The sequence below is a fragment of the Rhinoderma darwinii genome, chromosome 10 (assembly GCF_050947455.1).
Source record: "Rhinoderma darwinii isolate aRhiDar2 chromosome 10, aRhiDar2.hap1, whole genome shotgun sequence".
Taxonomy (NCBI): Eukaryota; Metazoa; Chordata; class Amphibia; order Anura; family Rhinodermatidae; genus Rhinoderma; species Rhinoderma darwinii.
This window is the reverse complement of record NC_134696.1, coordinates 50,628,254-50,648,491: the sequence shown is the minus strand read 5'-3', so window position 1 is coordinate 50,648,491 and position 20,238 is coordinate 50,628,254. Positions and strand designations below refer to the sequence as shown.

At 43.9% G+C, this 20,238-nt stretch overlaps 2 protein-coding genes across 2 annotated transcripts; one reads left to right on the top strand and one right to left on the bottom strand.

The window, feature by feature from the left end:
• Positions 1-1,539: 1,539 nt before the first annotated feature.
• Positions 1,540-11,807, top strand: NDUFA3 (NADH:ubiquinone oxidoreductase subunit A3). Its single transcript, XM_075839906.1, has 4 exons — positions 1,540-1,613; positions 4,173-4,247; positions 6,922-6,999; positions 11,509-11,807. Exons 1-4 carry the CDS (start codon positions 1,598-1,600, stop codon positions 11,598-11,600), a joined length of 261 nt encoding a protein of 86 aa, XP_075696021.1. The 5' UTR covers positions 1,540-1,597; the 3' UTR covers positions 11,601-11,807.
• Positions 11,808-12,641: 834 nt separating this feature from the next.
• On the bottom strand, positions 12,642-20,201 carry TFPT (TCF3 fusion partner). Its single transcript, XM_075839905.1, has 6 exons — positions 20,106-20,201; positions 17,763-18,012; positions 16,284-16,354; positions 15,963-16,032; positions 13,648-13,890; positions 12,642-13,158 (listed from the first exon to the last, which is right to left on the bottom strand). Exons 2-6 carry the CDS (start codon positions 18,000-18,002, stop codon positions 13,024-13,026), a joined length of 759 nt encoding a protein of 252 aa, XP_075696020.1. The 5' UTR covers positions 18,003-18,012; positions 20,106-20,201; the 3' UTR covers positions 12,642-13,023.
• Between the last annotated feature and the right edge of the window lie 37 nt (positions 20,202-20,238).

Genomic DNA, 20,238 nt, shown 5'->3' with positions numbered 1-20,238 from the left:
TTTTTTTCCCCACACACACACACACACACACACACACACACACACACACATACACACACACACACACGTCTTTCAAAAGGTTGTTGTGCGTCCGAACATTCAACAAAAAATCAGTGTGAACATTCTATTTTTACATATATTTGAATGCAGTTGCTACTCATCATAGCACTTGTATAGTCTGAAAAATATGTTAGATACAAAGTGCGAGGACAGGCAAAGGCTATTAGGGGATTTGGAGGAGGCCTTTTATTTTTTTATAATGCTGTAGACAAAATTAAAGTTTATTCCAGTTTTGTTATTTTTTTTAAGATTTTGACCTAAAGACATGTTAATCTAAAGTTCATAATTTGAGTACTTTGATGAACCCACTACAGATTTGGATTGATATACCAATCAATACTGATTGGTTGGTACATGGCACTATTTACAAGGGGAAGGGCTGTAGCTCTATCTACTGGGGTCTGTGTGTGGCGCAATCTACAGGGGTCTGCGTGTGGTACTATCTACTAAGGGGGGGCTGTGTGTGGCACTATCTACTAGGGGGGCTGCATGGCACTATTTACAAGGGGGAGGGCTGTAGCTCTATCTACTGGGGTCTGTGTGTGGCGCAATCTACAGGGGTCTGCGTGTGGCACTATATACTAAGGGGGGGCTGTGTGTGGCACTATCTACTAAGGGGGGCTGTGTGGCACAATATACATGGGAGGGGGCTGTGTGGCACTATATTCAGGGGGAGCTGCATGGCACTATATGCAGGGGGGCTTTATGGTGTTATCTACAAGGGGGCTGTATGTCACTATCTACAAGGGGGGATGGGGGAGGCGTTATCTACAAGTCGGGTGTGACACTGTCTACAAGCGGGGCTGTATAGCACTGTCCACAGGGGGGCTGTATGGCACAATCTACAGGGGGCACTATCTATAAGGGGGACTGCGTGTGACACCTGAGGGGAGACCTCAGTCAAGAATTTTCTATGGGGCCCAGTCTTTCCTAGTTACGCCCCTGGGAGGGACTGTGGGGTATTATACTGTGTGGGGGCAGCTATAGAATTATACTGTTTGGGTGGTTCTATAAGGGCATTATACTGTGGAGAGGCACTATAGGAATATGATACAGTGTGGGCTGAACTGGCAAAAAAGTTGTCCCTCTTGGCAATACGTGAAGCTTGGGAGGTATGCATTTAGCACAGAATGAGTAACTCGCCCCTATTGAGCCTATAGCATGGACAGGCCCTTAGGGCATTGAGTGGGTAATATGACATTTATTGCAGTGCTGCATGTTATTAGAATTCTCTAAAAACTAAAGAGAGCAAATGTGATAAAATGTTAGGGAATCGCTATGTGAGCAGTTCTCTAATACGATAGGGTGGAGGTTCACTTTAATTAAATAATGTAGCTGCAACGAACAAGGCCTGAAGCCACTGGACACATTCATGACTTATTAGCAGCTCAGAATGTCAGTACTGGCTGTCAGAGCCTAAACCAGGAAACGAAATATTACCCCGTGTCACTAAACCCAGGAACTGCACAGAAGACTACAGTTCCCGGCAGGCACAGCGACGCGTACTTCCGCTTCCGGTCGCGGGTCAGAGGGAAAGATGGCTGTGTTCTCTAGTAAGTGTCAAGGAGACTCGTCTGACTCGCAGTTAGTGGTCGCTATAGTGTTTCCAGTTGTGTGCTCGTGCTGCTGGGTGAGCGGGCACTGTCACTTCATGTTATTGTCACATAGACAGCAGCAGGAACTAACTGATCACAAATCACTATAGGAACATGACAGTGAATGATAACACTATAGATATGTGTGTATTATGTAAGTGGTCGCTGTGGGCACGTGACATGGGTACAGAGAGGTAAAGCAAAAAGTAATGCCATGAGTGTGGTAAAGGAAAGTCACCCAGTACGATAAGCATCAATAATCCGTCAATGCAGCGACTACTTGTACGGTCACTACAGAGTGCAAAACTGGTTAAAAGGGTATTTTGATAAGTAGATCACAAAGGGTCGCCCTGCTGGGACCACCAGTGATCAGCTGTGATCTGTGGGAAAAATTGGCAATAAATGCTCAATTTCGCTGCAGCGCCACCACAGGGGAAAGTAAGCATTAATTCTAATTAATAGGTTGTCTGTGTAGGACAGGTCCTCCAGAGTGAGTGACGCTCTTTGTAACCACTCTACTCTGGCCAAGAGATGAGGATCCTGAACATGGGACTCCCCACTATTAAAGGGGTCTTCCCAAAATCATAAATTATCACCTATGCTAAAGATATGTGATAATTTTCTGATCGTTGGGACTGCCACCTATTCTGGGAACGAGAGTCCTGAACACCCTGTTGAGCCTCACTTCTCGACCACGGTGAAGAGGATATTGAGTGGAGCTGCGTTAGAGCATGCGGGTTACCGCTCCATTCAATGTCTGGGAATGACAGAAACAGTCGAGTACAGAGCTCGACTGTTTTTGTCATTTTCATAGAGCGTAAATGGAGCAGTGGGTGCTGATTCATTCAAGCTCCTCCGCACTGTGGTGGGGTGGGTGCAGTGAGGAGGATCTGGGGTTTGGCACCCCCTTCCTCACAATTAGTGGGGGTCCCAGCGATCAAAAAATTATCACCTTTCCGGTGGAAAGGTGATAATTTATCATTTTGGGAAAACCCGCTTAACTCCGATTTCCCTAATGGTGTATATGGAAATAGGTTTTCTAAAGTGGACAACCCCTTTAAGGCTGGTTCTCTATGGTTCTACTGGACTAAACTTAGATTATTTTATGGTTCTAAGGTGACGTAAAGTTGGGCCAGGGGTGTCCGGGTATTGCGTCTGTGTTACCGCCCTATAAAAACCGGCCTAAGGGTGAATTCACACATGCAGGTTTTTTTATGCAGTTTTAGAAGCCCAAACTACGTGTGGATCAAAAAAGGAGATAAAAGTATAAAGGACAGATTCTTCTTCTCTTATCTAAATCTGCTCCTGGTTTTGGCTTCAAAAACTGCATTTAAAAAAACCTGCATGTGTGAAAGCACCCTAAGGCTGGATTAACTCATGCAGTGTTTTTTTCTAGCAACACACAAAAGTGGATCCATAAAGAAGGAAACATATAAAGCAAAGAACATACGTCTTCTCTCTTTTGTATCCACTCCTGTGTTTGGCTTACAAAACTGCATCAAAAACTGCATGTGTGATTCCAGCCCAAGACTAGGCCCTGTAAAGGCTGGTGAAAAAAAAGTTAACAGCTATGGAAATCTAATCCCACTAAAATGAAATCACTAAGGCTGCAAATGGCAAACACCGGGTGAAGAAACATCCAACACCTGGTACCCTAATTGGGATAATCCGTTTATGGACTTGTCGGTGAATTTCAATGAGAATTTTCAGATAATGCCATCCAATTGGCTATCATGTTTTCTTTGATTGGCAGCCTGAATATTATCACCCGCTAAGATACTCTATCCAATATATCATGAATCCTTGCTGCGCTCCCTACAACTCCCAAAGACATCAATGGAGGGAGCTGCGTGCGAGCAAAGCTATCTCTCAATTGATTTCAATGGGATAGTTAAGACCCTCACCTAGGAGGCATTTATGGCATGTCCTATGCACATCACATAAATGTGTAAGGCCCCATGCACATGGCCGTGCCCATAATCACGGCCCGCGATTACGGACACAGCCGGCCATAGACAGCCACTCGCAATTTTGTCCCGTGCTCCCATACAAAGTATAGGAGCACGGCTCGTAAAAAGCAAAAGAACGGAGAAGTTCCATAATTTGCGGTACACTTCTAGGGTCCGGACACTTTCCCGCAAAATACGGGAAGGTGTCCGTTGTCAATAGCAGTGAATGAGTCCGTAATTATGGCCTGCAATTACGGAAGAAATCTGTGGTCATGTGCATGGGGCCTAAGATGGGAATATCCCTTTTAAGTTGGCCATTGATATTTGGGAGCGGTCAGCTGGAATATCGTTCACCCGGATGCTGCTCCCCATCTTCTCTCGAAGCTCACGCATCAATATCGGACATAAAATGTAACCGGTCAGGTCCTGGTTTTCCCTGGCAGCACATCTAGGAGACTGCCAGTATGTGGGTAGAACTCGTATAAACCGGCAATCTCATTACATGCGTGTATCTGTAACGTGACATTACCAAGAATGATCTTGCTTTATTGTCCTATTTTTATTGTAGGAGTAGGATCGTTCCTGAAAAATGCCTGGAATAAAGAACCCGTCATAACTGTGTCCGCCGGCATTGGGATTTTGTGTAAGATTTCCTGATTTATGACCAACATAGCTGTGCTTTCAAAAGTGGATGTTCTCCTGGGGTCTTTGATTCCTGGCAAGTTGCAAAACATTGTGAGGTGCACTGGTTTCCTGCGTGCATACGCTTGAGGTTTGGAAGATCATAGTTGGCAGAACTAATGTAAGAGGGCAGCACTGCAAGTAGTGTGCCAATGCCTTATAAATGAAATGAGCACATTTTCTGTTGCCTCCATTAGGATGGCATCGCATGGAATCCATTCGCCAGGTTTGAGATTCACTTTTAACGAATTTCTGAAAACCGGTCAGTTGATGATCTCATATTCTGTGGAATGGCAAATGTGCAAAACAGGCAAAACGACTCACTCAGCGTTAATCAATCTGTGGTTGCCAGCTGCATCTCATTCTTTATTGAAGCGAAAATGTAAGGCTTGTACTCGGTTGTCCTTTTGGGGGCACCTCACCTCCCATTTTTTTTCCTATTGAAGTCAATTGGAAATGGATTTAAAGAAATTTATATACAGTATTTGTAGTTGTCTGAGCCATCGTCATTTAAGGAAAAATTAAATGGAAACAAACTGATGCCTAAATAAGTATTTCGGATAGGATATGCTATCAATGTTCTATCGGTGGGGGTCCAACCACTGTGACCCCTGCTGATTGCTAGAACTTAAGGCACTCTTACACGGCCAGAGAGCTCGTTGATCGGCGCTCGTTTGCTCCTTTCACAAGAAGCTAGTAAGGGGACACGGGCTTGTTACTACGACCTCTTGTCCCCATACATTCCTATCATGTCGGCAGCACGTCCCCCTGTTTTCACAGAGATGTACTGCTAACAACGATAATATCTTCGACATTTAAAATGATAGTCAGCTGATAAATGAGCATTTGCTCGTTCATCGACTGATCGCTGCCCTGTTTACACAGGGCAATTATTGGAAACGTGCGTTCTGTGAACGCTCGTTTGCCCAATAATTGGCTGGTTTAAAAGGGCCCTAAGTATCGGCTTCGCTTTTTTCGCAGAGTCCTCGGCTGGCCGTTGACTACAATGTGTCGGCCATGCGGCTGTCATTTAATTTGGCTAGGGTCACAGTGGTCTTGCCCTGACCGATTGGACATTGATGGTGCATCATATTTATCGATTTGCCATATAACAGCTTAAAGGGGTTGTCCAGACCCTAAAAATATATGGCCTGCCCTCAGGATAGGCCAAAAATATCTTATCGGTCAGGGTCCGACTCCCAGGACCCCGCCGATCAGCTGGTTTGAAGGGGCCACAGCGTTCATACGAGAGCTGCTTTCCCTTCATTCCTTATCTTCTGGTACTGTGAATCGCCAACCTGCTTGTAACGGCTGTTCCTGGTATTACGGCCTTTTCCACTGCACTTCAATGGGAGAAGGCTGTATAAGGGTATGTTCACACGTACACGTCCGTTACGGCTAAAATCACGGAGCTGTTTTCAGGAGAAAACAGCTCCGCAATTTCAGACGTAATGGCAAGTGCAGGCGCTTTTCACTGCGTCCATTACGGACGTAATTGGAGCTGTTTTTCCATTGTGTCAATGGAAAACGGCTCCAATTACGTCCCAAGAAGTGACAGGCACTTCTTTGACGTGGGCGTCTTTTTTACGCACCGTCTTTTGACAGCGGCGCGTAAAAAAAATGACCGTACATTGTAAGACCCATTCAAATGAATGGGCAGATGTTTGCCGACGCTTTGGAGCCGTATTTTCGGACGTAATTTGGGGCTAAAACGCCCGAATTACGTCCGTAAATAGGGTGTGTGAACCCAGCCTTACTGTGAACCGCTGCTACAAGTGTGTTGGCGATTCACAGTACAAGCACATAAGGAAGTGAAAGGGAAACAGTGCTTATACAAGCCCCGCTGCCGCTTCAAAACAGTTTATCGGCGACGGTCCCGGAAGTCGGACCCTGAGCGATCAGACTGGACAACCCCCTTTGAGTGAGGAAACCCCTTTAGGTACGATGCACACGACCATTTCCAAAACACGGATCCTAGTGGCTTTCGTGTGCTGTCAGTTTTGTTTTGCGGGGACGGACCGCAAATATGGATAAGAATAGGACCTGTTCTATAATGTGCGGAATGGACACGGATCCAGAAAAAAAAAAGGGAGTGTGCATAACCCCATAGAATTGAAGGGTAAAAAAATACCGGATAGGACACTGAAGAAAACAACGGTTGTGTGCATGATACCTTACGGTCCGGATGATGTAAGCCCAGAGGAGGCTCAATATGTCAATAAACGAGTCACAGCATAAAGTAAGGAGATTAATAGAATATGTCTGGATTATCCCACTGACCCATGTGCGGCTCTATGAAGAAAGGACGGTCATAGAGCAGTACGGTGACCTGGAGATTACTTCCAGGTGGGGTGGGTTTGCACCTACATACTGTACAAAGGGAGTAGTTAGACATTTCGGGTAGAGGCAATACATGGGCCGTGTGTGCAGAGCAGAGCGGAGGTTGAGAGAATAAGAGTATTGTGCGCACAGCTTATGTTAGCGGGTCTGGTGTCCGTGTGTGGTGAGGGTTGGGTGGACATGTATAAGGTTTTGGAGCTGCTCAGCAAAGACGCTTTGTAAGGATTGCTAAATATTGAGTAGATTTAGATTACACAATGTTAAATGTGTAAATGGTACCATCTTTGTCTTTACAGCGGTTATGCTTCCTTTCATCAGTCCTTATACAAAATACACCACCATGTGCAACCAAGCTACGCCGTACACTTACCCAGGTAAGAAATTGTGTCGTGTCTCTGCTGGCGCTGGTTCCTTAGGCCCCATGCACAAGACTGTAATTTTGATCCGCAATTATGGACCGTAATTGCGGATCAAAATACTGATCCATTCATTTCTATGGGGCACGGACACCTTCCCGTATGTTTACGGGAAGGTGTCCGGGCCGTAGGAACCATCCGTAAAAAATAGGATATGTCCTATTTTTGTATTTTATGGACCGTGCTCCCCTATTTTGTAATGGGAGCACAGCCCACAAATACAGGCGACTGTCTGCGGCCGGCCGTGCCTGTAATCACGAACCGGGATTACAGGCACGGCCGTGTGCAGGGGGCCTAATAGAGGACTTTTCACCTCTCCTGACATGTCTATTTTAGTAAATACTTGTATTCTCTATGAAATAATAATTCTGGAGCATCTTTTCTTGGGATTCTGTGTTGTGCCATTCCTCTATTACTCCTCCTAGAAATGTATGAATAAATTGACAACTGGGTGTACAGTATTAAAAAGACATGCCTATATGGCAGATTATCCTGATGGTTGTACGATCTCTAACAATCGAATTATAAGCCTTATGGAACAGACTACTGGGTCATTGGGAGTTATGCAGGTCTCCTGGATCTTGTACTGGGTAGATGCCCGGTGAGAAGTAAAGAAAGATGGGAAGAGGAGTTTGGTCTATTAGAGGACAATCAGTGGGGAGAAATACTTGAGGATACCGCAGTTATCTCTGAATGAAGCCCATAGATCGTCACACATATATTTATTGCACAGAGTATATAGAACACCAGAATTCCTATTTGACATCGGAGTTAGATTGGACAATTCTAATTTGGCTTCCAGGGAATTAAGGTATAGAATGGGACTGTTGTAAGAGATCTATGTGAAGGGTGGCTGCGCTTGGGTGTCGTGGGATCCTCCTATAGAATGTTATGGCATTTCATATTACTTGGTACTCAATGGCTACTTCCAAGTCTGAGGTGGGGATTTGTCCAGGACTGTGGCCGTTATAGGGCATTTGACGGCTCAGACATACGATCATGCTAGGAGGATGATATGTCCTATATTATGGGGTGTGACGATCACTATGTATAGCCAATTGTAACATTTAGCATTATTATGCATTGACATGGAATGTACCATTGCCATATATGACTTTTGTATTATATGGGGATGGATTTGGGAGGGTGGGGAGGAATGTATGTTTTGTGATGTCATTTAAAATGCAAATAAAAAAATTACTGAATAAAAAAAAAAAAAAGACACTAAAAGGAATAAATGTCCATTAATCAAGACATTTTGCAAGCTCCTGAAATAAAGAGATCTGGCAGAGAAACGGGGTCTTCACCCCCTGGTTTTCTCCTGGAACGTCTGAAACTGAAAGGGATGGAGCTCCTTTCTTTAACGCTATTACAAACAGAGTGGTGGGGCAGGTTTCTGCTGCAGCAAGCCGTGTCCCAGCCAGAAGCCGCTTACACCCCATTTTTTTTCACAGATCTATTGCTTACATGCTCTAAACCTAGTAGAAATTTTAGTAGTATTTTAGTATTTTTTTTTTTTATTTCTTTACTCTAGATTGTAGTAGGAAGCAGCATGGTGTATCATTTCACCTGTTATGAACTTAGATGTGATTGATATCATTTCGATCTCTGACACGCAGGACCCGCTGTCACTGAACCCGTCAGTGCCGCTGACCTGACGGATGCAGGTCTTAGCGAAGGATACAGCTGCTCTGTACATAGAATACAAAGCAGTCTGTATTTTTTAAAAAGTTAAAATAATTTTGAATAAAATGTATTTAAAGAGAACCTTTCATCTCCCCAAACATGTGCAGCATGTTATAGGAAAGGCTTCACAAACTTACTAGCTCCCTCCGTTATTTACATATCAGTGCCGTTCTATTTGGCGCCCGATATGTAAATAAGCCCCTGACCAGTAAATGGGGCGTTTCTAACTAAATAAAAGGCAAGGGGGCGTGATGTCTCCGCTCTGACACTATCCAATCAGCTGCGGACAGTGTCAGGACGGCTAGCGCTGTGTTCCCTCCCCCGAGAACACACACAGACTTGGTGGTTGTGCTGCAGAGAGCGTGCGCGCGCCCATACGCATGCGCGCACGGCCGTTCGCTCACACATCAATGTCACCACTCCCGCTGCCGAGAAGAGGCAATGATGTGCGTGCGAACGGCCGTGCGCGCCCACGCTATCTGCAGCACAACCACCAAGTCTGTGTGTGCTCGCGGGAGAGAACACAGCGCAAACCACCCTGACACTGTCCGCAGCTGATTGGACAGTGTCAGAGCGGAGACATCACGCCCCCTTGCCTTTTAGTTAGTTAGAAACGCCCCATTGACAGTTCAGGGGCTTATTTACATATCGGGCGCCAAATATAACGGCACCGATCTGTAAATAACGGAGGGAGTTAGAAAAATAATTTTACACGCGTCCGTGTTTGTGAAGCCTTTCCTATAACATGCTGCACATGTTTGGGGAGGTGAAAGGTTCTCTTTAAGAGGTTGCACAAATCACACTGATGCAAAAACACAAAAACTATGCCAAAGGTATACATAGCCTTTAACCCCTTAATGACCAGGCCATTTTGCCCGTCATTGACCAAGGATTATTTTTTGTTTTCTCACGGTCACATTCCAACTGTCGTAACTTTTTTTTTTTATACCGTCGACTTCGCCGTATAAGGGCTTGTTTTTTCCGGGACGAGTTGTATTTTGCGACTGCACCATTTCTGGATGCTTATAATATATTGATTAACTTTTATTAACTTTATTTTAGGAGAGAATTGAAAAAAAGCAGCTATTCCAGCATTGATTTTCATGTTCTAAAATTACGCCGTTTACTATGCAGCGTAAATAACATGTGTTACCTTTATTCTATGGGTCGGCACGATTACGGGATACCAAATATGTAAAGGTTTTATGTTTTCCTACGTTTGCACAATAAAAACCCTTGTAGAAAAAAATTGCTTGTTTTTGCATCGCCGCAGTCCAAGAACTTTTTTATTTTTCCGTCAATGTGGCCTTGATTTTTGCGGGGTACGGTATAGTTTTCATTAGTACTATTTTGGGGTACGTGGGACTTATTGATTAACTTTTATTTTATTTTTTATGGGGGTGAATGGGAGAAAAAAATGTTGCTGTTTTTTGGGCACCGTTCATCCGGCGGTTTAATTAATGGGTTTATTTTATTGTTCGAGTCGTTACGATCTCGGGGATACCATATATGTGTATGTGTTATTTGTTTTAACGCTTTAACTAAATAAAACCACTTTTTGGGTAAAAAAAAAAGTGGTTTTATTTCATTTTTACTGTAATTATTATTTTTTTCATAAACTTTAACTTTTCTTTCTTTTTTGTCCCACTAGGGGACTTCACCATGCGATCTGCTGATCGCTTATATAATGCTTTGGTATACCAAAGCATAATTGCCTGTCAGAGTAAAACTGACGGGCAATCTATTAGGCCATGCCTCTCGCATGGCCTAATAGGCAGATGCTTTGTTAGGCCCCCGGCTGCCATGTAAACCCGACGGTGCCCTGTAATTTCTTTGTGGGGGCGCTGATGGGGTGAAAGAGGGAGCTCCCATTCTCTGTCAAACACATTAGATGCCGCTGTCGCTATTGACAGCGGCATCTAATGGGTTAAGCTGCCGGAATCAGAGCGCGCGTCAATTCCAGCTGTTGGGGCAGGAGTCCAGCTGTGTATCACGGCCATGCTCCTGCCGCTGATCGCGTGGGTACACTGGCAGTACGCATCCGATCAGAGGACAGATATATCCGTCCTTATGCCGGAACTAGCACCTGCATAGGATGGATATAGCCGTCGTTAAGGGGTTTTCCTATCAGGGACATTTGACATATCCTGTGGGTCCTAACTCTGGGACCTGCACCTATTTCTACCACGGGGCCACATGCACACGATGCGTATTACATGCGGATTTTCCTGCAACAAATCTGCAGCATTATACAGAACCAGCAAAGTAAATGAGATTTCAATTCATCTCAGCTACAAGTTGCAGAATTTTTCCGAACATAAATTAACCTGCGGTGTGTATTTTAATATCCGCAGTGTGTGAATTTATCTTGCGTTTCCGCCTCAGAATTGTATCTGACAAGTTTTATTTAAAATAACCCATCAAAACCAAATCTATTTGCGCATCAACATGAAAAAAAAACGCACCTAAAAATGCAGTATTTAGGGCGGATTTTCTGCATCAAATTCCGCAACATGTGCATGAAGCCTAAGTCTAGCCTCAGGTGTATGGCCAATGAGTCGCCCAGGCACAAGGAAAAGCTCCAGCAGTTGGGGGCTTATCATGCAGGACCCACGTCTGCTCTTGACAATACCACTTGGTGGTCCTATATAGGAGGCAGCAAGAAGAGAGAACCTTCTTTACAGCCAAGGATTCAGTAAGGGTCATATGTTCTAGATTTACACAGGTACATGCATTGAGTTGTTTTATTTAGAGATGTAGATTAATGTATTTTACTATTAGTTCCAGTTCGAGATGATGGGAACATGCCAGATATCCCCAGTCATCCAAGTGACAAAATTGGGCCTAACTTGGATTGGTTGAAGAACTTGTAATTATGAAGAGCCTGTTGGAGTTTGTGTCCTACTATAAACCTTCTCTGGACTTCCACTCGTCATCACGTCTCATGGTTACACTCTGCAATATGTCAGCTAGTATGGCAGAAAAGGGATGACTGTTAAAAGGTTCTTTCAGAAATAGCTTGTTGTATGGTCGTGTTAACACAAAGTCCACTTTCCCAATAAAAACTGTTGTCCATTGTGTTCCGTTTATAATGTGATTATATTATCTGCTGCACGCTTGTTCTTAGTGTCTCAGAGTACTTTTACATCGGGCAATATGGGCCGTAACGAGCGCCGATCCAGATTATAATCTAATATATGGGGCCGAGCGCTCGTTACTAGTGTCGTTCATCCCCACATATTTCCATCATGGCGGCAGCACATCTCCGTGTTTACACAGAGATGTGCTGCCGACAACGATAATATTTTCTGCCGCACAAACGATACGATGAACAAGCGGTTTCCTGTTCGTCGGCTGATCGTCGCCGTTTACATTTGCCCGATGTAAAAGGGAATTAAGGTTCAAGTTACTTGTAGAAATAATGGGGTATCTGCACACGCAAACTCAAAAACGTCTGAAAATACGGAGCTGTTTTCAAGGGAAAACCGCTCCTGATTTTCAGACATTTTTTAAGCCACTCGCGATTTTCGTGGCATTTTTTACGGACGTTTTTGGAGCGGTTTTTTATAGCGTCAATGAAAAACGGAGGCGTAAAAAAACGGCCCATCGGAACAGAACGCCGTTTAACCATTCAAATCAATGGGCAGATGTTTGGAGGTGTTCTGCGTCCGATTTTTCGGGAGTTTACGGCCCGAAAATAGGCCGTGTGAACATACCCGAAAGAAAAAGGGGTTGTTTGGTTTAGAAAACCTATTATGAAATACCCTATTAGGAATTTCTTACTAGAGGGTGATCTGCCATTCAGGACCCCCATCTATTAGCCAGAGCGCACACGCGCACACACACACACACACACACACACACACACACACACACACACACACACACACACACACACTCTACATTTACCACCACACAGTAAACCGTATAATATATTTTCAGCAAAAACACATACAAATGTATAAAACATGGAGCTGCACTACATTATTATCTTATAGCATTGGAATGGCAGACAGGACTGATAAAGGGTCCAAATAATAGTTCTCTTCCCAGTGGAGGTGAGTTGTCAAAGCAGTGAGTCCACAATGACGTGTTGGAATCTAGGCTGCTGCCTCTGCAGAGTACAGTCCAGGTGCAGAGAACCCGACCATGGATATTTCCAGAAGTAAGCATGGTTTTACATTAATGGATTATTTCCTAAATTCAGAATTTCACCAGATTTTGACAGGCTGAATAAGAATTGTCCAGTGGAAGAAGGAAAAGCATTTCCAATAATCACATATTTTTCTTTATGTATCAATCATAATCTGGGCAGGGTCCAGGGCTAGAAAACTTTGTATACTGCAGAATCTTGTCTCGTGGGCTGAGAGGACGCCAACTAAGATTAAGTTCCTCATCTCCATCACATAAATAATCCTCTTCAATCTTAACCTGCAATACAGCAATAGGTATGTGAGCAATGTAGGAATGATATGCAATAATTCACCTAGGAGGAGGAGGGGGGGGGGGAGACAAGTCATAAAAGTCAGACTGGAAAACTGTTGGAGCCATCATTCACGATAGGACCCATTTGTGGGTTTCACTGGTGGTACTAGGAGCTTCAGCATCCCACTAAAAGGTCCATGTGGAAACGAGGGGTCAGACCTACCTAGAAATGCACAGCTCTAATAACCTTTAGAAATGATACCAGGCCCTACATAAATCTACACCACATGCATCATTTTACCACATAGTGGCGGTGCACCGGTATTCCTTGGTATATTTCTTGCCTTCTAATTCATTGGATAGGCGGACACTTGGGCACAATATCTCGCCACTAAAATAAATGGGAGTCATCTCTCATCCTATGTAACCTCACCGCCATTGACATGAAATTATGGGAAAACTTGTGTTCTACTTCTGGCGCCGTCATGGCTTTACCTGTGCTAGAAGTGGTTCTGTTGGAAGCAGAGATGGGCTTATCTTTTTTCCATGGTCTTTCTCCTCTTTGATCTTTTTTCTCTTTTTAGCCGGTGGTCCTTCTACAGGAGACGGGCTCTCTGGACTCGTAGCCTCTAAGCCAAGGGGAGGTCCTGTTAGATACCTTGTTAAGTCCTCATGTTCTGGGGGTTCATTTTCAGAGTTCACTGGGGTTGGTGTATTACAGGCTTGGGTGCCCTCATCCTGTAAAAATCAAGTGTACTTCATAAATTATATTAATCTTCTAAGAATTTAATTCCAATGTATACAAATGCATGCCTTATTCTTGAATGGTCATTTTCGGAGCTCATATTCAGAAGTATATTTTCTATCATCTCAGTGTTCCACAAGCGGTCAGTAGGACTCAAGCTGTTTACAGCAGGGGTCTACATAGAATATTGCTTGGGGGTCCTGGTGCTGGGACCTCTCCCCCTTCTTTATCAGCTGTCAAATATTACAAGGTACCTATTGACATAAAAGTGTCATCTGTGTAATGCATGGATCTACCAGGTCCTTCATAGAGAGCGACGGTGTTTGCTGTGGATCTTCTCTTTGGCTAATAGAGGGGAGTCCCAAATTGAGGATTATATCCATGTACCCTAATATAACATATTGATAAGGAGTTGTCTACAGTGGATAATTCCTTTAATGGACAGTTTACCTCTTTTAGGTAAGTGATGGTAAAACAGATTTCATTGTTTCTCTGTCTGTTAGTAAGATATATGGCTTTACTAGGATCCCTCACAGATTACAGCGGATCACTCGAAGTCTTAGCAAAGGGTTACCATGTGATCAGCCGCCTTATTAAGAATCCCTTCCAACAAGGGATTGTCCAACCTCTGTGTCCCAAATTAGTCTTAAATGATGTATATTACATTTCTAACAAGTGCTTTATATTCAAGTGAAGACTGGCGCTATGGATAGGGTTTATGGGGCTTACTACAGTGTACCCCACCAAAAGTTACAAAAGACATTTGAGGCACATTGTGTTTTAACTTTTTGCACTACTGTTTTCTTCTCACTGAAAATGCTATAGCGGCCCCAATTACAGCGCAGCTACAGTGACTACAACACAAAGAACATAACCCACTGATCATGGGATCCCTGGAATAAAGAAGCCGCATTTATACGTTATATACATAGCGCTTAATAGACACATCTGTAAGAGGCTTTGAATGGCTTAACCCTTTCATGCCGACAATCTGTAGATTCACGTCCTAGCCGCATATGCCCCGTGCAGCCAGGGCGTGACTCTACAGTCCTCTGCTTCTGCCGGCATAGCGCTGAAGAGAGCGCGCTAATGCCGGCAGTGTGAGTGTCCCCAGCAACCTGCTCCCTGATAGCCAAACTAATTGGTTCGGCTTCTGAGCATGTGATCAGCATGATTAACGAATCATGGTGATCTCTGAAAAGTTTGTTTGTAAACAAACTTTTCATGCTTGTCTTCTCCTCTCAGCCTCCTTCACTCAGGCAAGAGAAGAGTATTTCCATATATATATATATATATATATACACACGTGTGTGTGTGTGTGTGTGTGTGTGTGTGTGTGTGTGTGTGTGTGTGTGTGTGTGTGTGTGTGTGTGTGTGTGTGTGTGTGTGTTACAAAGTATATAGAAAGTGTATAGTTTGTATTCCCTGTGCCCTTTAGTGTTCGAATAGGCAGACGTAGTAGATAAGGCTGTGTTCACACCTGTGTTGTGTCATTCCGTTGTCTGGCTCTGTCAGAGGAGCAGAACAAGGGAATAACAGAACCGCCGGTTGCCGATGGAATCCACGGACTTTACTAGGTCTATGTAATGGCAGCTTATTACAGTTACAGGTCCCTATTCCTAGTAGCCAAAAAGGCACATAAATGTGTCGTCTGACAAACAGGAGCTGTAAGGGTATGTTCACGCGGACTATTTTTGGCCGTTTTTCGGGCCCTGCACGGCGGGAAAACGGCTGAAAAATCGGAAGCAGAACGCCTACAAAATCTGCCCATTGATTTAAATGGGAAAAACTGCGTTCTGTTCCGTCGGGCTGTTTTTTTACGCAACAGTTTTATAAAAAAGGCAGCTCCAACGCCGCGAAAAACGCGAGTTGCTCAAAAAACGTCTGAAAATCAGGAGCGGTTTTCCCTAGATAACAGCTCCGTATTTTCAGACGTTTTTGGTTAAGCGTGTGAACATAGCCTAAGGATACAGCGGACTCGCTGTATTCATGAGCAGAGTGCTCCCCTCAGGCTGATGATTGACAGGCTGCAAAAATGTATGCATCTTTTTATAATAAATGTTACCTCCAGTAGGAAGGTGAGGTGGCTCTCTCTGTAATCATCTCCATAGGAGTCCAAGACTTTCATCAGACATCTGAAATAAATACAAAGCATTCGAAAATGCGATCTCAAGGGACCAAAATGGTTTCATATTTGCTGATCATTGTTGACCAGACGGGATCGTGACCCATCAGACAATTTCACATTCTAGCATGAGATTATCCTTGTCCATTCCTAAATTATAAGGAATTTCAGACTAAAGGGTGTCAGATTAAAGGAATCCTACTGTATTATTGTGCTCGGACAAATCTGTTCTGCTATTGACCTTACTAGACAAGTACCAACCTTCTTTCTTGTTTCAACCTTCGTGTTATTTTGTGAACCTGGTGAAGTCTATTCAGTATCCGCTCATTGACCTGGAAAAAAAAAAACAACATTTTACAGATTTGACTACCTGGGTGCTCAATAGGTATGAGGTGGCACGGATTATAAGCCAGTGCCTGTAATTGCTGCCATTGTGAAGATATAAGAGGGCAGAGTGGTCAGCTAGTCTTTTTCCTGGTGGGCTACAAGACACAAGGATTCCTACTGCAGGAGAATTGGCCAGTTACAGTGGCCATGACCCAGAATGTGGTCCTACTGATTGACCCCCTGCTCCTACTTGGTGCTAGAAATCCCAGTCCTTATTCCTGCAATGTAGAGGGGGGAGTTGTCCATTTATTCTCCGGGCCTAAAATTAAAGGAGTTTTTGGTTTTAATTTACTTATGCAACCTTACAAAAAAGTTTATGTATTAATTCTTCAAAAGGCCTCTGCTTGCCGTCAGTGGGTGGAAACATTCTCAATGGCTAAAAACCTGTGCAGATACGTGCGGTTTAAAAAAAGTGCAGCTTGTTCCACTCTATCAGAGCGCTCTTGTAGTGAGCGGAGTATGAGTAAGATTAGGGTATGTTCACACGGCCTATTTACGGACGTAAATCGGGCGTTTTTGCCCCGAATTACGCCCGAAAATAGCGCCTCAATAGCGCTGACAAACATCTGCCCATTGAAAGCAATGGGCAGACGTTTGTCTGTTCACACGAGGCGTATATTTACGCGCCGCTGTCAAATGACGGCGCGCAAATAGACGCCCGCGTCAAAGAAGTGACCTGTCACTTCTTTGGCCGTAATTGGAGCCGCTATTCATTGACTCCAATGAATAGCAGCGCTAATTACGGCCGTAATTGACGCGGCGTTCAAGCGCCTGCACATGCCGGTACGGCTGAAATTACGGGGATGTTTTCAGGCTGAAACATCCCCGTAATTTCAGCCGTTACGGACCCCCGCCGTGTGAACATACCCTTAGGATAGCACAGATTTTCCCCTGCTTTTTCATTCACTGACTGCAAGCAAGTAGTGAGGGCACAAAGTATATTGCACCGTTGCATAACATCTTATACAATGAATATGCTTTATTTATATTAATCAGGAAAACTCATTTAACATGTAAGCTGCAAAATATTACAAATAATAAAAAAAAGTAAAAAGTGACAGTTGTATTTAAAAGGGTTGTACACTTAAGAATCTCTTTGTGTTGGAAGGATCCCCCTGATAATAAGCTGATCACGGAGTGTCCTGAGGCTGGAACCTCCAGCGAACAGCTGTCAACTGTGGGGGAACCTTGCAGCAAGTATTGAATTCCCCTGCGGCGCCACCACAGGAGAAATAAAGCATAACGCTTATTGTGTAATGCAAGGATGCCCTGGGTCCTCCACAGTGAGTAACGTAGTCCTAGGAGTGCGAGTGCACACAGACAATGGCAGCCATAATGTCATCCTCTACGAACCAGCTCAATTTCTTTGCAGCGGCGATTCAGGGCAAGGAACTTTCGTTGGTTGAGTTCTCTGATGCGCAGCTGAGCCTCCTCTTCCTCCTCATCTTGTATATTATCACCACTAAGGCCGCCATCTACAAACTCAACCTCCGTTTCCAATTCACTTTCTAGAATGTTACCGCCAAACAGAGGTGGAAGAGCGAGCTCAGATCCGGGCGGGACAGAAAATTCTTCAAAGTTTACAGCAGCCATGATGGAAAATCTACGACACCAAAAAATAAAACATTTTAGATTTATAGAATATGACGTCTACTATAAATGACAACTTATAGGAAGGAAGGGGTTAATACTATAGATTTATAGGTTTAAATTAGCCACCATTACCTTCCAAACAAAACAGTATACAGCCTGGTTTATGCCTGTAGAACAGACACTGCGTTGTAAGGACTCGTCCGCATGTAACGGAATTGCTGCGTATTTTCTATCCGGAATTGGGGACGGAAAATACGCAGCAGAATCCAGTAGCAGCAAAGCGGGTGAGATTTAACAAATGTCACCCACACGTTGCGGAGAAAAAAATCACTCCAAATATTCACCTGCGATGCGTATTTTTAGTACTGCAGCGGCTCCGTGTGGCACTGTGCAATATTAGGGCTTATTCAGATGAGCGTATAATACGTCTGTGCTACGCTCGGACCTATGTTAGTCAATGGGGCCGTTCAGACAGTCCGTGCTTTTCACACAGCATATGTCCGCTCCGTGAAACGCACGACATGTCCTATATTTCGCGGTTTTTCGCGCTGCACGCACCCATTGAAGTCAATGGGTTCGTGAAAACCACGCACGGTACACGGACGCACTTCCGTGTGACGCACGCTACAGTAGTCAAAACTATGAATGAAAACAGAAAATCACGCAGCCGCGCATCATACGCTGATGATACTTGGAGCGGTTATGGACCTTATGCGCGCGCAAAATGCACACGCTCGTGTGAATCCGGCCTTATGGCGGTATTCTTCATGTGCACAGTTCCAAAATAAATGGTGGTAGGGGCTCACGTATTCTGCACATTGTTTTGGACTATTGCTGTTTAACAAACTATGAAAATATTTGAAACATGCAGTCAGGGAATGTTCACACGCAGTGTTTTCAGACGGAATTCGGGCGTTTTACGCCTCGTATTACACCTGAAAAAACGGCTCCATTACGCCTACAAACATCTGCCCATTGCTTGTAATGGGTTTTACGATGTTCTGTTCCCACGAGGTGTAATTTTACACGTTGCTGTCAAAATACGGCGCGTAAAAAGACGCCCGCAAAAAAGAAGTGCATGTCACTTCTTGGGACGTTTTTGGAGGCGGTTTTCATTGACTCCATTGAAAAACAGCTCCAATAATGTCCGTAAAATACCACGCGAAAAACGCGAGTTGCTACAAAAACGTCTGGAAATCAGGAGCTGGTTTCGCCTCAGCTCTGTATTTTCAGACGTATTTGGCTAAGCCGTGTGAACATGCCCTTACTGCTCCAGTGGATTTCCATCTTTCTTAGAACTCTATGTTGTGCTGTTCCTCGGTTATTCCTCATAGAAATCTATGAATAAATTGCCAATTAGGTGTTAATTTCCCTTGTTAAAAGGGTGTATCACTACAACGTCTGGCACGGTCAGCACTGATTGGACACGGTCAGTCTGTTGTCTGAATTAATTGACACCAAGTTGTCCATTAATTTAGACATTTCTAGGAGGAATAACAGAGGAACGGCACAAGATAGAGTTCCAAGAAAATAGGTTTCATAATTGTTATTAAAGTATGTACAGAAATAGACAAGTCAGGAGAGCGGACAGGTCGGCTTTAACACGTTTGTTTTGAGGACGAATTCTCGGACATATATTCAGTGTATCTATGGCCAGACTTAATACCATTTCCCCCCCAAATTAAAAAACATCTGTAATTATAAGTCATTGTTTCCTCATCTGTTACGTTATTAAAAACCCTATTCAGCCTTTATTTATATCGGTTTCTGGGAAAGCTGGGTGATAACCAGTATAGTCACCATTACAACTCCGAATGAACTGTCACCCAGCTTTCCTAAAGTCCTGCATGGCAAATCTGTCGCGTTATGTAATAATATTGGGAGAAGACATCTATCACGGTCTGGGAAAGCTGGATGACAATCAACTTGACAGAAGAGGACATATTTTTAGGGGAAAATGCTATTTAAAGCTACAGGGTGGAAAGGGAAACTAAAAACGACACATATAATATGGTGGATACGTGCTGCCACATTCTCACAAGCCAGTGACATCACAGCCACGAGGCGGAGAACGTGCTATTTCTCCGCCGTTTTCGCACATACCTGATCACATTATCTTTTCCTTCTTTCCAGGTACAACAGAATCTCAAATTCCACTAGATGAGCCAAATAAAGTTATGTTATACAAAAAAAAAAAAAAAAAAAGGCAGCTGTATAGACCAATTAAAGCAAAGAA

Excerpts from the sequence above, each read along its gene's own strand:
- NDUFA3 (XM_075839906.1), top strand. Across the intron at positions 4,248-6,921 it reads CGCCGGCATTGGGATTTTGT|CGGTTATGCTTCCTTTCATC; the intron begins GTAAGATTTCCT and ends TTGTCTTTACAG. Across the intron at positions 7,000-11,508 it reads TACGCCGTACACTTACCCAG|TTCCAGTTCGAGATGATGGG; the intron begins GTAAGAAATTGT and ends TTTTACTATTAG.
- TFPT (XM_075839905.1), bottom strand. The coding sequence starts at position 18,002 with ATGGCTGCTGTAAACTTTGAAGAATTTTCTGTCCCGCCCGGATCTGAG. Across the intron at positions 13,891-15,962 it reads ACCTCACCTTCCTACTGGAG|GATGAGGGCACCCAAGCCTG; the intron begins GTAACATTTATT and ends TGATTTTTACAG. Across the intron at positions 13,159-13,647 it reads CAGAACCACTTCTAGCACAG|GTTAAGATTGAAGAGGATTA; the intron begins GTAAAGCCATGA and ends GCTGTATTGCAG.